We start from the raw sequence: 16,719 nt of genomic DNA, 5'->3' as shown, positions 1-16,719 counted from the left end.
TGAGTTGGAGAGAGATCTCCGAGTAGGCGCGTCGAGAAGCTGCGATTTCCTCCTGCTGTCGATCCAGAAGAGAGCCCTGCTGCAGAAGAGCTTGGCACAGCTCCGTTTCCTCTGCTGAATCCATTTATGGTGAGTAGATTCTGTCAGGGTGCGCACTAGACAGAGGACTCAGAAGCAGAGTAGAGAAAATGAGAATCTTTATTCTCGCTTCAAAACACAAAATAACATAAACAATAATAAAATGCTCTGGCGCACACAGAGATCTCCGAGCTGGCCGGCACACTGCAGACAACTCTCGCTGCCGGATCTCCGAATTACGGATCCTTAGACGGGAAAACAGAAGGTGAGACAGAGACTTGGAACCATACAAAACATGGGCAAAGACAAAACAATCTAGTCAAGATGACAGACAGAAAAGCAGAGACATATAAGGGAGTGGGGGAATGAGCGACAGGTGGGGAAGAATCAGCTCGTGATCTGCACAACCCCGCCACGATCAGCGCTGATTGCCCAGGCCACGAGCTACCGAACAGACAAGACAACACGGACCGCAGGGGAAGTTGAGACAGCACCCTGCACCGTGACAGTCCTCTCCCAGTCACCATACTTTTGCGTAGCTTTTGTGTAACTTTTTCAAATCTCGGCTGGTCTTGCTTGTCTGTTTTTAATACAAAAAGTTCTAGTTTCGTCAAATGTAAAGCCCTTTCACACAAAATTTTTAAATGAATAAGCCTCAGCCAAAGACAAAAGCTCAAACAAACCTTTTAGATGTTCTCCCATTCTGGATTGCATGAAGAATAGGACGCAGGAGAAGAGAGTTTAACACTCTTCAGCAATAAAAATAGGTTATGTCATTTGCAGTTTACAATAAGAAAGAGCAAACTCTTAAACTGCAGGTTTTAACTCTTTTAACAAAGTATGCCAGCGTATTCATATAATAGTACCCACAAGGGGGCAGTTGATGTCAACTGTGTAATTATTTATTGAGTGCTTACAGTAAACACCACCCCAGTATAGAGCGGAAATGTGGCTGGGCAGAAGGTCCCTTCTTATTGTTTGAAGGCAGAAGGAAAAGCCGCACCCTTCATCAGGCTGTCATGGGTCACACTGGGATAAAACCAGACCCAGAACACTGTGAGAGATTATTTTTATGTAACATTTAATGAATCTATCTATTAATAGGCCAATACATTTTCAAAAAAATCAGCTGACTGAATTCTGTGATTGTGTGATTATTCTGTGTATGTCAAAATCACTTTAAGTAAACAATTCACACACACACACACACACACACACACACACACACACGCACACACACACACACACACGTTTGTTTTTGTGAAAAGTGGGGACAACCCATAGGCATAATGGTTTTTATACTGTAAAAACTATATATTCTATGGCCCTACACTGACCCTACACCTAACCCTAACCCTCACAAGAAACTTTGTGCATTTTTACTTTCTCAAAAAAACAAACTCATTCTGTATGGTTTATAAGCGTTTTGAAAAAAGGGGACATGGGTAATGTCCTCATAAGTCACCCTCTCCTTGTAATACCTGTGTCATACCCATGTCATTATACAGAGTTGTGTCCTGATATGTCACAAAAACATGCACACCTACACACACACACAAACACAAAACAACTTTTTTTGAAAAAAAATAAATAATAATAATCAATAGAAAAGTTAGTAAAAAGTCATTGCAAAATAATGGCTCTGACATGAAGCATAGTCTCTACAGACGTTTGTTTGCAGATGCTGCTTGGTTTGACATTCTGTTATCAAATGCAATGACATTCAGACTGTTAAAGTGCCAGAATACTTTTCGGGTCTGCTGGCATCTGGTATCCAAAAAATAAAGAGACGGTATTAAGCACTCTTGAAAAAAAGGTCAAAGTTCAGTTCTTTTTAGTTCTGGCTAGTGTGAAGTCATTTTTATCTTCGAAAACACATTTCTTGCAGACGTCTAGAACAAAGAGGTCTGTGGTTAAAAATACACCTCCACCCAACTCTGTTACAGACTCAGCTTATAGACATGTCCTGGAATAATGCTGTCGGCTGCAAGAAGTGTGAGCTATAATATGAACAATAACACTTAAATGACATTGTTAATAACTGAAGCGTGATCATAAATAAAGTTTAAAGTGTAAAACAAAGAAACATTTGGATATTAAATGAAAAAGATTCTAAGATTTTAGACTCTGCACTTTTTGGGGATCATTAGAAATGTCTGACACTGACACATTTTGTACTGGCTTTCATTAGGCCCACAGATTGAAACTTTCTCAAATCATAATTGATCACATTAGTCTTTAGGTTTTACACACAGTTGTGTTTCTTTGAAAAACCATTTGTCCTTGCAGCCTGAAAAATTTTGACTCAACATTGTCTTAACAATTAGTTTGTATTATTATATCTGTTAAGTTGCAATAGTGGTGTGTTTGAGGATGAGTGTGTGTGTGTGTGAGGATGAGTTGTCGTGTCCCTCTGTGTTTTTGTGAGTTGATTGAAATGGACAGGAAGGGTCAGGATTAGAGAAACAGGAAGCTGACATAAGGAAGTATCGTGCGTCACACAGATATTCACGTACTGCTTAAAGACATTCCAGACTCAACTCCGAAATGGAGTTTTTCCGCAGTTCTCCAATGAAACTCCTGCTTTTTGCTGGTAAGTCGCTTTGATTACCTTCTGTGATCTCGATACAGTTAAAGTTAATCATTTAACTTTTTGTATACATCAAATGAACTTTTTGTATACATCTTATACATCATATTTTTCGATTGTAAAGACTCAGACCATAAGACATCACCATAAATAAAGCAAATTAAACTAAAATTTTAGTCTAATTTGTGGAAGATCATGACAAGTTATTAAAATGTTTACTCCAGACAACACTATTTTTCAAGATATATTTATTTTTATCTTTATTTTGAAAATGTTCACTGTCAGCTTTGTACATTTTCACATCTATCTATCTATCTATCTATCTATCTATCTATCTATCTATCTATCTATCTATCTATCTATCGGCTTGTACTGAGTCGGCTTCTACACAATACAAAAAAAAATCAACATTTATTATAAAGTTATTCTCCATCTTAAAGTATGCCATTGTGAATTTATTGTGTTTATGTATTGTGTTCATCACAACAACTATCGCAAAAATATGATTATACTGTACTGTCTGGAGGGCAGAATTTAGCAAAGTTTTGAACATAACTTAAAAACAAAGAACCATTGACAGAGAAAAGAAGAATGTGTGTAAAATTATGTTTATGTTTAATAGATAGTGTTTATAGTTTTATACTAAACTGTATAGACAACTATCCTTGAATATCCTCATTAAGTATGTGTGTCTTGGAAAATAATTGTGTTCCTATTTTATGTTACTTTTTAAAGCTTGGTTTTCAAGTGTTCTGGACCCATGCAGCTTTGCTGACATTTGTCAGTCGTGTCACCAGAATGCCAGCTGCATCGACTCCAAAAATGAATGTCGCTGCAGACAAGGGTTCACTGGTGATGGGATCAGCATTTGCCAGGGTTTGCCTTTTATTTTATTACATTAAAGCAAAATGTTAAATGCACTTAGGTGTATTGTTATTAGTTTAAGAGTAACAGATTCAAACAGAAAAGACTGTCATCCAGTACAATAAGTAGTTGAGTAGTTCACAAATCTTGTGAAAATGAGTGTAATAGTTTTTAGGGTCAATATCAAAGCGCTGCTTATATGACTCTTCACAGATGACAATGAGTGTGAGAATGAAACAATAATGTGTGGCCCAAATGCCAACTGCACCAACACTATTGGAGATTACTACTGTACCTGCGTGTCTGGATTCACTGCGAATGGAAAGCAGCGATTTAAAACTAATGATGGGAGTTACTGTACAGGTATGAATCAATCATATACAATAGAAGGGCTCCAGAAGGCATCTAGACACTATATAGATTATGTATGAATATGTATGAATACCAAGAAGTATACAAGTATACAACTGACTCTATAATAGTCAACCTGAGCTCGGCTGATCTTTGAATTGCAGATATTGATGAGTGTATGGATGCTGGTAGATGTGGACCCTTTTCAAAATGCAACAACACAAACGGCTCATTCACCTGCTCGTGTATGAGAGGTTATACGTCCCCAGCAGGGCCCTGGTTTAAGCCTAAAAGGGGGACGGACTGCAGAGGTGAGACCTGTAAAGTTGCAGTCCCCTCTCTTTGCTCTGCATTTTACATTTAATTTTCCTCCATGTGCTTGTTTTACATTCTGGCATATTAAAAAAAAAAATATTTAAATGAATAAAGAGTAAGCATTTCAGTAATATCAGTTGGCACACATTTCTGTGCATTTGTGTTTGTGTCAGAGAACCCAAAGAAGCACTGCCATCAGGACCAGAGATGTATTAATGAGGCTGTTAACAACACACTGGAAAGAGTGAGTTGCATTACTTAAGTGTAGTATTTACTTTCCATTATGATTTCACATAATGTTTGTATCAACCATTATAAACCATTTGAATTGTATGTATTTATGTGTAGATAGATTACAGTTATACATTTACATTTACATTTACATTACATTTACATTTATTCATTTAGCAAAAGGTTTTATCCAAAGCGACTATAATGTATAACATTACGTTAATGTATAACAGTATAACAGTTAATGTATAACATTATGTTCAATAATATATTTGTTTTTAATATAAAAAAAATAAAATACAAATTGTGACAGTGCTGCTTTATGTCCATCAGTGCAAGACATAACATTATCCATGTCTTTATTTTGAAAGTCTAATTTGGGTAAAAGGTCAGTGACTCGCACAATCAATGAGAACTGGATACCGTGAACAAATTTTGTCACGTGTCACAGGCTTTTCCTCTCACCTAGATACACTCTTCCTCTGGAAATTTTGTCATGAGATTTTTGCCATATAACAATCAGGATGAACAGAGTGTTTTATAAACTGTCATCAGTATTATATATAGAGGCTGTAGAGGAGCACTCTATACTATATACAGTATTTTCTTTTCATTTCTTTTTTTTAATTTCTTTTTTTACATTGCACGTCACAATAATTAAATCTATCAACTTTATTATTAAGACATCATTTTAAGCTGATGTATTTATATATTATATAAAAACAATGACAAAATATAATAATACTTATTATTATTATCAGTATTTTAGACAAATTAAATATGTTTACAGCTGCTTTTAGGTCCTTACTGAATTCAGTCTTTAATCCTGTAGTTTCACAGTTCTGACTTAAAGGGTTAGTTCACTCAAAAATCAAAATTAATATCTCACCCTCATGTCGTTCCAAACCCGTGAGACCTCCTTTTATCTTCGGAACACAGTTTAAGATATTTTAGATTTAGTCTGAGAGCTCTCAGTCCCTCCATTGAAGATGTGTGTACTGTCCATGTAAAGGTAAGAAAAACATCATCAAAATAGTCCATGTGACATCAGAGGGTCAGTTAGAATTTCTTGAAGCATAAAAAATACATTTTGGTCCAAAAAAAAAAAAAAGCAAAACAACGATTTTATTCATCATTGTCTTCTTTTCCGTGTCCGTTGTGAGCGCATTCACTGCACTGTATGATATCCGGTTCGCGAACGAATCATTCGATTTAATCAATTCTTCTTGAACCAGTTCACCAAATCAAAATGAATCGTTTAAAACGGTTCACATCTCGAATTGGCATTAACTCACAAATGACTTAAGCTTTTTTTTTTTTTTTTTTATGTGGCTGACACTCCCTCTGAGTTCAAACAAACCAATATCCCGCATGCACTCAAACACTACACTGACTGAACTGCTGTGAAGAGAGAACTGAAGATGAACACCGAGCCAGATAATGAAAAAAAAATTGACTCATTCACGAGTCAAGAACCGAACTGATTCTTTTGGTGATTGATTCTGAACTGATTCTGTGCTAATGTTATGAGCGCGGGTAAACCGAAGGCTTCAATCAAGAGCAATCATCGCCAATGACGCCATTACGTCGAGCACAAATTATTAAGTTATTAATGACTAATTTTGTAATTATAATAATAATTATTAATTATAATTATAATTTAGATTTTTGGGTGAACTAACCCTTTAAGTGTGAGAGAATGGCTTCCTCTGCTGGTGAACTTGTAGACCTGCAGCTCTTCTCATAGCAAATACTAGACAATTGTCTGATTCTCTATTGCATAATGGCTGGTTAGTTGCCTTGTTATAAGTGTGACCTCTTATACTAATAGACAAATAATGCTATAGAAGTCTGAGCAAGTTTACACCTATGCAGAGTTTCAACATGTTTGCTGATTATTTAAAGCAATGATATAAACATCTCATTGTGTGCATTTTCACTGTGATGTATATTCTTTCAAATACGGTCATTTCTGATGTATCTCATACCATCCTTCAAGTGAATTCTAAAACTCTCTTCCTCTCTCCGGGCTGTAGATGATTAATATGTCAACTCCAGAGCGTCTGAAAGAGATAAGACATCAAACATCAGCTGACCTCTCTCCTGTTCTCCTCATGTCCTACATCAAGGCCATGGCCAGCCATAAACGAAGTCCTGCAGATGAGTCTGAACATCCCAAGGAACACATCAATGAAACCATCACGGTAATTTATGTGCCCTTCCACATACAAGCAAGAAGAGAGAAACAGACCTGTTCATTTTAGTAAGCCTGAACGTTTTACACCAAAAAGTTTCAATTAAAAAGCATAACCCCCAAAGAAACACTAAATTAAGTCATAAACACAATTTATCGAATTAAACAAAGAATATTTAAGTATAGAATTACACAATTACATTACACCCTACAGTAGATGCACTTAAACCATTGTAGACTATATATGGCATTACTATATATAACAGTATATGTTCGTAAATTATGCATCTTTGTTTTGTTTTTTTCTGTCTTTATCTGATAGAATCTGGTTTTCAGTGTGAATAACTTAGTCGAGAAGGATGAAAAGGTAGAATGGAATAGGATAAGTGAGGATTTGAGGAAGTTTTACATCACCACACTCCTTCATACAGCAGAGAAGGAAACACTGGCACTGTCTGCTGGATACACACACACGACACAGATGCAGGTGGACGCCGGTGAAGTAGGTGAGACTTCTGAGGCCAATACTATAAAGCACCACATTTCATTTAAAAAAAAATAATAATAAATACCTTTCTGTGAATAGATCTTAACAGAGCTTCTAAAGAATAAGAATATTTTCCTAATCTGAAGATAATCATAATATTTTTCCACTATAAAGAGCAGAGATGGGACCAAGTCACACATGTGCAAGTCTCAAGTAAGTCTCAAGTCTTAACCTTCAAGTCTCAAGTAAGTCCCAAGTATTTTTTTCTTGGGCAAGTCAAGTCAAGTCAAGTCACAAGCTATGTCAAGTCAAGTCCAAGTCAAGTCACCTTAATACTGTTATTTAACCTGCAGAATCTGATCTTAATAAAGTTAAAAGACAAGATATAAGTAACTGTCAGTAAATTAAAATAATTTGGATTTGCATTGTAAATACTCATGTTCAGTAAAATACATCATGGAATCAAACAAAATTGTAACTTCCTAAAATTATTTATTTTTCACTTCTGCCAACAGTGTTTGAAATGTTTTACATTTTCAACATTGAGTCCATAAAACAAATAACAGCTAAACATCCAACAGACTCCTCTCTGAACACCTCTCTCTCTCTCTCTCTCACACACACACACTCTCTCTCTCTCTCTCTCTCTCAGAGTATAGAATATAAATATGTTGATTTTCAGTTGTTTCATACTTTTTTGTTATGTACAGTACAGACCAAAAGTTTGGACACAACTTCTCATTCAAAGAGTTTTCTTTATTTTCATGACTATGAAAATTGTAGACTCACACTGAAGGCATCAAAACTATGAATTAACACATGTGGAATTATATATGGAATTATATACATAACAAAAAAGTGTGAAACAACCCAAAATATGTAATATTCTTGGTTCTTCAAAGTAGCCACTTTTTGCTTTGATTACTGCTTTGCACACACTCTGCATTCTCTTGATGAGCTTCAAGAGGTTGTCACCTGAAATGGTCTTCCAACAGTCTTGAAGGAGTTCTCCGAGAGATGTTTAGCACTTGTTGGCCCTTTTGCCTTCTGTCTGCGGTCCAGCTTACCCCTAAACCATCTCGATTGGGTTCAGGTCCGGTGACTGTGGAGGCCAGGTCATCTGGAGCAGCACCCCATCACTCTCCTTCTTGCTCAAATAGCCCTTGATGCCTTCAGTGTGACTCTACAATTTTCATATTCATGAAAATAAAGAAAACTCTTTGAATGAGAAGGTGAGTCCAAACTTTTGGTCTGTACTGTACAGAACAAAAAAGTATGAAACAACTTAAAATACGTCATATATATATTCTGTACTGTATATATATATATATATATATATATATATATATATATATATATATATATATATATATGCACTTCTCATGATTGGGTAATCGCGGCAGCTACATTAGTTTTTCTGATTAATTGTTTTGCTCTATGAGAAAGACAAGGTAACAAAATATTCGGGGCTTATGCCCCCTTAGCCCAGTCCTAGCGCCGCCCCTGGAATGCGTTTTTTTGACGGCCTGCTAGCGGATCATTAGGGGCCGTTCACATCACGTCTTTAGCGCGCGCAAGTTCGTTATTTCCAATGTAGGCGCGCGGTATGCGCGCTCATAATGGAAGCAACGCGCGCGCATCGCACCGCATCGAGTTAAAAACATCTAAACTTTTCAGAATGCTGCAAGCGCACCGCAGGTCATGTGACAATAACTAACCAATCAGCTTCATCCTTTCCCGTATCAACGTTGAAAGCTCAGCTAAGATGAAGGAACAGCTGTTCATAGCTGTATATGGATTGCCATTTTGAAACGAATTTAGTGGCAGAGCTACTGCGAGCGATTTTTAGTGCTGCAAATCCATTTATACTTTGATGAAAATTCTACGACTTCATTGAGAGAGAGCGTGTCATGGATGCTTAGCAACGACAGACGCCCCAGCCGGAGCACTTCTGTCCCATCGCTTTGGGAAGAAGGAGAAAGCGGCGCGACTAGCGTTTTCCACGCGTTTTTAGGCGCGAACTATTGAAGACAAAAGCGATGACCCTCGGTACCTCTCAGGCTGACATGTTGATGTGATGTGATATCTGATTTAAGTGGGCGTGGTGTGTGTAAGGTAGAGAGGGCATGACTGATGATAGTGTCCTGATCCAGTCACGACGCAGTCTCAGCCTGCGCTCTAACTGAGTAATCAACTTTATTTAAAAAAAAATAATTTATATATTTTATATTCAAACTGAAAACATGATGTGATTAACACTCAAGTCATTCAAGTCATCGTGTCTCAAGTCAAGTCAAGTCCCGAGTCTTTAACTTCCAAGTCCGAGTCGAGTCTCAAGTCCTAAAAATAGCGACTCGAGTCGACTCGAGTCCAAGTCACCAAGTCACAAGTCCCCATGTCTGATAAAGAGTATTTTTTAAAGATTCCATGGAGGTTAAAGGCTCTTCGTGGAACCATAGATGCCAAAAATCTTATTGTAAGCGTATAGGGTTCAAGATGATGTCCAGGCAGAAAATTAGTACATCTTCAGTTTTTTAGCTTTTTCACTCTCAGAAAAAATAAGTAAATAAATAAATAAAATGTCCTCCTAAAGGGTGCATATTAAAGGTAGATATTAGTATCTAAAGTGTACATATTTGTACACTTTAAATGGATAACGCCACAGTGATAGCTTTTTAAAAAAATATAATTGTGCATAGATTTTTTAATCATTTCATAAAATCTTGCAAATTTCTAACTGTAAATATCTTGGATATAGCATACATTTCAAAAAAAAAAAAACACTTTACTTGGTTCACTGAAGGGTAAATGTTATTTGTGCTCAGATACAACAAGGATTTGGAAATAAAAATATATAATAAATAAAATCTTTAGAAAACCTGTATTCAACAACAACAACAAAAATGACATTTAACTAATTAATTGTATTTTATTGTTATTGTAATTTTAGAAAGTCAATAAAACAATTAATTATGTTTTATTTAAATTGTTATGTTTATCGTGCTCCATAATACCAGAAATGTTTCCATCATATTGTTAGAGTGGATTTTTGGCAACATACCTCATTGCAATTTAACACTCTTTTAGTTGAACTGTTTGTGATATATATATATATATATATATATATATATATATATATATATATATATATATATATATATATATATATATATATATATATTAATACATATATTTTTTTAAGTTGCTAATCTGTTTCTTTTCTAGAAATGAAACTATACACATTTGAACCCCACCAATTACATAAGCGTCCCGTTTCAACAAACATCCAAGGAAACTCCATTTCGCTGACCTCTAAGAATTCAAAAGAGGAAAACAATAACGGTTTGTGAAAGACTTTTCTTAAACGTTCACGGCAAACTGAATACAAATGCACCAAATTATTAAAATGTTTCTACGTCTTGTTCTGTCTAGGCAGCACCTCCATTGTATTTCTCGTTTATAACAATATTGGGGATCTTTTAAAGCCTGCTGATGACCCTGGTGTGGCCGATTACTCTCGCTATGCAGCAGCGGGTGAAATTACGGTCAATTCGCCAGTAATAGCAGCTTCCATCAGTAACCCAAAGACATTTGCACTGAACAATGTGACCTTCACTCTCAAACACACACAGGTGCAGTTTGGATGATTTATTGATTCATTTGAAATAGTTATGGGTGTGACTGTAATTTTAATTTAATGCACTGAATGAGTTTTACTTTTTCATAAAGGAGATAGACCCTGCCCACGATGAGACTAAGTGTGCATTTTGGGAGTATCCCCAGAGCATGATGGGACACTGGAGTTTGGCCGGCTGTGCCCGCACTCGTGTGAATGCCACACACACTTCATGTTCCTGTAATCACCTCACACACTTCGCTATTCTCATGTCCTCTGCTCAAGCCAATGTAAGTCTAACCTACTGCTGCCCCCTACTGGTACCCTCAGAAAATGCAGTGACCCCCAAGAAAGTACTTGGATGCATTAGATAATTATTTATAATTTTTATTTAAATTTGGTAAATAATTGAAATGTTAGGTCCACTAGGTTGTATTAGTGGTTTCTATGAATTTGTAAACATACATAATTAGAGCAGAATTGACTATTTGGTTTGAATCAATCCTGAATGCCGGTTCCTGCTCTGTTTTCTGTAGTTGCTTGCACACTATAATGTTCTGACGAGAATAACGCAGCTGGGAATGGTGATCTCCATCATCTGCCTGTCCCTGTGTATCTTCACCTTCTGGTTCTTCCGAGACATCCAGAACACCAGAACCACGATCCACAAGAACCTGTGCTGCAGTCTCTTCATGGCCCAGTTCATCTTCCTCGTGGGGATTAACAAGATCGCACACAAGGTTCACTCCTCACACTTTATTATTGTGTCAGATGGACGCATAAACCCTATACAAAAGTATATTAAGTACTGTAGGGCACTGTAATATTAATACATCATTGTTCACTGTGTATTTCAGTGGTTCTGCTCTCTTATCGCTGGCCTGCTGCACTATTTCTTCTTGTCTGCATTTGCCTGGATGTGTATCGAGGGCATCCATTTATATCTCATCGTTGTTGGTGTCATCTATAACAAAGGGTTTCTCCACCGGAACTTCTACTTATTTGGTTACGGGAGTCCTGCCGTGGTTGTTGCAATATCGGCAACTCTTGGCTATAAATATTATGGCACCAGTACCGTGTAAGTTTTTAGTATTTTAATTTAGTGGTATTTGTTAGGGAAAGTATTTGTTATTATAATTGTTGTTAAATTATTTTGTATTATTCTAATCATAAACACTTTGTAGTGCAAACAGTTTACAACCGACTGCTGTTTATTAAAATAAATGAATAAATAAATATAAATGCAAAATGTAAATAAAGCTTTTTTCTGTAAAATAAAGTGGATCATATTTAACCCAAAAATTAAAAATCTGTTAAACCAAGAAGTCGCTGGTAGCCATTGACTTTCATAGTATTATTTTTGTTACATTCATGGACTTTCTGTTTCCTTATTTGGTCATCTTCCTTTTCCTGTTTGGTTGATTTGATTAATCCCCCCTGACTCCATTCCCCTGATTACTTCCCTCGTGTTTAAATACCCTGTCTTTTTAGTTCCTCCTTGTCCGTGATTAATGTATTGTAATGTATTTTGTTGGATGTGCCCTTATTCTCCAGCGATCATTAAAATATTATATTAGTTACTGATTATATTATATTATATATAAAATATTATATACCCTTTTATATATCGTCTTCCTCGTGCGCCTTCATTACACAGCAGCCGTAACAATTTTATTATTCCCCTCATATTATGAGAGTCATTGGCTGCCAGAAAACATCTGGTTTACCAGCATTATTCAATATGTATTATTTTATGTTCAGCAAAATAAATAAACTCATACAGCTTTGGAACAACATGAAGAGTAAATGACAAACTTTAAAAATTTTGGGTAAACTATTCCTTTAAGCCTTGCATAACTCACATTTTCTTCAAACAATGTAAATCTACTTTTACATTTCTATCTCATGTTATTAATATCTTGTTAAGGTGTTGGCTGAGCACTGAAAATAACTTCATCTGGAGTTTCATAGGACCAGCCTGTCTAATCATTCTGGTGAGTATCAGCTCTTGTGTTATTGTAAAATACAGTAACAACTCTCATTCTGTACACTAAATATCAATACAGCAATCATTAACATTTTGAAGATATAGAAATCTCATAAATTTATCAAGATAAATTGACATACAAACTTTTTTATCAATAAAAAAGAAAGAATTAATAACAAAATATGCTGTTTAATTGAGCAAAATGATGCATATAGTTCATAATGTACTTTATTGATTGATACACTTTACATCAAAGCCAATGATCCCCTCCCAGGTTAATCTGCTGGCATTTGCTGTGATCATCTGTAAGGTTTATCGTCACACTGCAGTAAAGAAACCAGAAATCAGTCACTATGAAAATATCAGGTAAATAAATAATTTAATCATTTTCATATAGTGATAATAAAATAAATAAATAAACAAATAAAAATCAATAAAAAAATACTTTAAAAATATAATTTAAATTAAAAGAATGCATCTCATCCTCTGTAATGTTCTGATTTATTGTGTTAGCATGGTGTATTTGTTACATGTGACTTAGCTTGAACTCCATAAGGTATCTGCAAATATTCAGGTTCTGAGTAAAATTTCATTTTCTTAGGGCATGTCAGTGTATGTAAATTAACATTACAAATTAAACTACAGCATGAACTCAGAGCTTCAAACTACTTTTTTTTCCCTCAGGTCTTGTACAAGAGGAGCTATTGCTCTCCTGTTTGTTCTGGGAGTTACCTGGACATTTGGTCTCATGCACATCTTATATGAGACCACCCTCACAGCATATCTCTTTACCTTTGCCAACGTGTTCCAAGGGATGTTTATTTTCATATTCCTTTGCGTTCTATCTAGGAGGGTAAGGTCTTCTGTACATTTGTATGATATATTTCATTAATTATTATTCAACATTACTGTGAACCATTTTCCATCTGTAATTGCAAATGTTTTTTTCTTTTTATCATCAGATTCAAGAGGAGTACTACAGATTATTCAAGAATGTTCCATGTTGTTTTGAGTTTCTGCAATGAACTTTATCAAAAGAGAAATTGACCAAAGCTCCAGCCTGCAAATGCTTTTAAATCTAAGCATTGTATAGATGTACTTAGGAAAGTGTGTGACACAGTTCCAGTATATTTATTTTGAGAGAAATGTATTAACTAAATTGTTACTGCATGCTATGATCTATAAGTTGCATAACCAGTTGCAGCCAGTAGCTACAGGTTTTACAGTCAACAGCATTATTATTATTATTTTTTTCTTAGATTATATTATTAAACCTGATTCCAAAAAAGTTGGGATATTGTACAAATTGTGAATAAAAACATAATACAATGATGTGGAAGTTTCGAATTTCAATATTGTATTTAGAATACAACATAGATGAGATATCAAATGTTTAAACTGAAAAAAAGATAGGTAAAATAAGTTGATTTTAAATTTCATGGCATCAACACTTCTCAAAAAAGTTGGCACAAGGCCATGTTTACCACTGTGTGGCTTTGTGTACCACTGTGTGTCCCCTCTTCTTTTTATAACAGTCTGCAAACGTCTGGGCACTGGGGAGACAAGTTTGGGAATAGGAATGTTTCCTATTCTTGTCTAAAACATGCTTCTGGTTGCTCAACTGTCTTAGGTCTTCTTTGTAGCATCTTCCTCTTTATGATACACCAAATGTTTTCTACACGTCTGGATTGGAGCATATGTTGTTCTAGAACTTGGATATACCTTTCAGCACTGATAGTGCCTCTCGAGATGTGTAAGCTGCCCATGCTCAACGCATTCATGCAACTCTATACCATTAGAGTGTAAGGGAAACAGGTAAATTTAGGTCAAAGGGAATCATTTAAGATTTTAAATGGAATTTACGGTGGATCACTGAGACGCCCTGTGATTCACTGAACAAGCCGTTTAACATCAAATGTGCACTGGATATTAATATCCAAAGTATAGTGTAGCCTGTGTAAAGGGGGTTCCCTTTGTTGTCGTTTAAAAGGGGGTTTCCCGAGGTTGCTGATTGGCTGGAAGTTCAGCAGTCATTGAAGCGAAATCTTGGGAAGCTCGTGGTTGGGCATTGGCTGAAGACACAGAGCTGTGGGCTGGTTGAGGTTGAAGGGGCACTCGAGGTCAGACTCGGAGACATGGCGTTACAAAACTTAACTCAGAACACGAAACTCTCAAATGGAAAAGAAAAGAAACTAAAGTAAAAAAAAAAAAAAAAAACTGAAGTAACATTTGATATTACTAGGTGGTGTTTCTTCTCATCGTGGCTAAGTAGCAGCAGGAGTGCAGGCAGTGATGACTAAAAGCAAGGCCAATAGCAAAATCAAACAAAGCTAAAAGCGAAATTTGAAGGTGGCCTGAGTATTTAAACTGGCCTTTTGGCCACACCTCCTATGTTGTCTTGACCAATTAGAGGTAACACTTTAGAATACTGTTTCTTACTCACTACATAACTAATAAGGAATTATTGAAGAACTAACAGGTGATTATTCATTAACACTTAACTCACTACTGTTAACTACTAAGAAAGATGTGTTAACTAATCAGTATGTAATATAATTTTATGGATATATTAAGTAACAGTTAGCTAATCAGTAACTAATATATTATGTGATACCTCCTGAAGAACTACTATTAATTATCTACTAGTTAAGGTTCAAGAAAAATAACTATGAAGTAACTACTAATGAACAGTTTTACACAATTACATTGAATTGTGACCTTTTCATATAAATGTTATAAGCAATAATAGTAGTAGTATGAAAATGCAATATTAATAAATGCAATACATTTTATAGAGGTTTTGCCTATGTAGGAAATTGTTTTGTGAGTGTGTTTTGTAAGAAATCAGCTTCCAATAGGAACCCAACCAATAATTGTTCTAGTGGCGTTAATGTTGAAGCTGTTATGTGAAAGGGTTGGTTATCTTGCTTCTGACTTGTAACACTAGGACTTGATTTACAACATCGTTTTGCCTTTCAGAGGAATTTGGCTCATGTTTCAACCACGGTCCTGATCGACTCTTTAATTTGTCTGGTTTAGGTCTGATACGCTAAAAGAGATGCAGGCTTCTGAACTGAGCGCTGATAAAAACTTGTGTTGTCCTTGTGGCGTCCAAGTTTTCCAAATATAACTTCAAATTTTCACAGAAGTGTTCCACTTCGCCACAGTCCATTTTAAATGAACCTTGGCCCAGAGAAAACGCCTGTGCTTCTGGATCATGTTTAGATATGGCTTATTTTTTACCTATAGAGTTTTTGCCGGCAACGGTGAATGGCACGGTGTATTGTGTTCACCGAAAAAATGTTCTTGAAGTATTCCTGAGCCATGTTGTGATATCCATTACAGTAGTATTCATGTATGTGATGCAGTTCCGTCTAAGGGCCAGAAGATCACGGGCATCCAGTATGGTTTTCCAGCCTTTACCCTTACACACAGAGATTGTTGCAGATTTTCTGAATCTTTGGATGATATTATACACTGTAGATGATGATAATTTCAAACTCTTTGCAATTTTTCTCTGAGAAACTCCTTTCTGAAATTGGTCTACAATTATTTTGCTGCAGCATTTAGGGAATTGGTGATCCTCTGCCCATCTTGACTTCTGAAAGATACTGCCACTCTGAGCAGGGGCGTGTCTAGAGGGGGGGCACGGGGTGGCACTGGCCCCCCCTGAAAAATGATTGCCCCCCTCCCCAGTGCCCCCCCTCCAATCTCATTGGGCTAGATTTACTGTCAACCTGATAATGCCCACCGCACCATTGGACCAGAGTGTTGTCAATCACTTCTTGATTTGAGACTGGCGCGAACCGGCGCGAACCGGCGAACGCGAAGAAGCAGCGAGCGTCGCAGAGAGAGACACCACGTCCATGACGCTAACATAGTGTTTACGGTATGTACACACTAAATATATATTTGAAACATCGCATCGTATGTTAGTATTTAGTCTTATACTTTAGTGTGTGACTGACCAAGCTATGTATTAAGTTATATATTTTGAAATATCGCA

The 16,719-nt window shown here is 36.1% G+C and overlaps 1 protein-coding gene across 1 annotated transcript; it reads left to right on the top strand.

The window, feature by feature from the left end:
- Nucleotides 1–2,585: 2,585 nt before the first annotated feature.
- adgrl4 (adhesion G protein-coupled receptor L4) lies at nt 2,586–14,006 on the top strand. Its single transcript, XM_026220860.1, has 16 exons — nt 2,586–2,671; nt 3,404–3,544; nt 3,746–3,895; nt 4,048–4,194; nt 4,372–4,442; nt 6,466–6,633; nt 6,946–7,129; nt 10,336–10,452; nt 10,543–10,742; nt 10,840–11,016; nt 11,263–11,466; nt 11,584–11,804; nt 12,654–12,720; nt 12,988–13,079; nt 13,398–13,566; nt 13,676–14,006. The coding sequence occupies exons 1-16, from the start codon at nt 2,626–2,628 to the stop codon at nt 13,736–13,738; spliced, it is 2,217 nt and encodes a 738-aa protein (XP_026076645.1). The 5' UTR covers nt 2,586–2,625; the 3' UTR covers nt 13,739–14,006.
- The last annotated feature ends 2,713 nt before the right edge of the window (nt 14,007–16,719 follow it).

The sequence above is a fragment of the Carassius auratus genome, chromosome 36 (genome assembly GCF_003368295.1).
Source record: "Carassius auratus strain Wakin chromosome 36, ASM336829v1, whole genome shotgun sequence".
In the NCBI taxonomy this organism is placed as follows: Eukaryota; Metazoa; Chordata; class Actinopteri; order Cypriniformes; family Cyprinidae; genus Carassius; species Carassius auratus.
The sequence above is the reverse complement of the archived record's forward strand: the minus strand, read 5'-3'. Positions and strand labels throughout refer to the sequence as shown.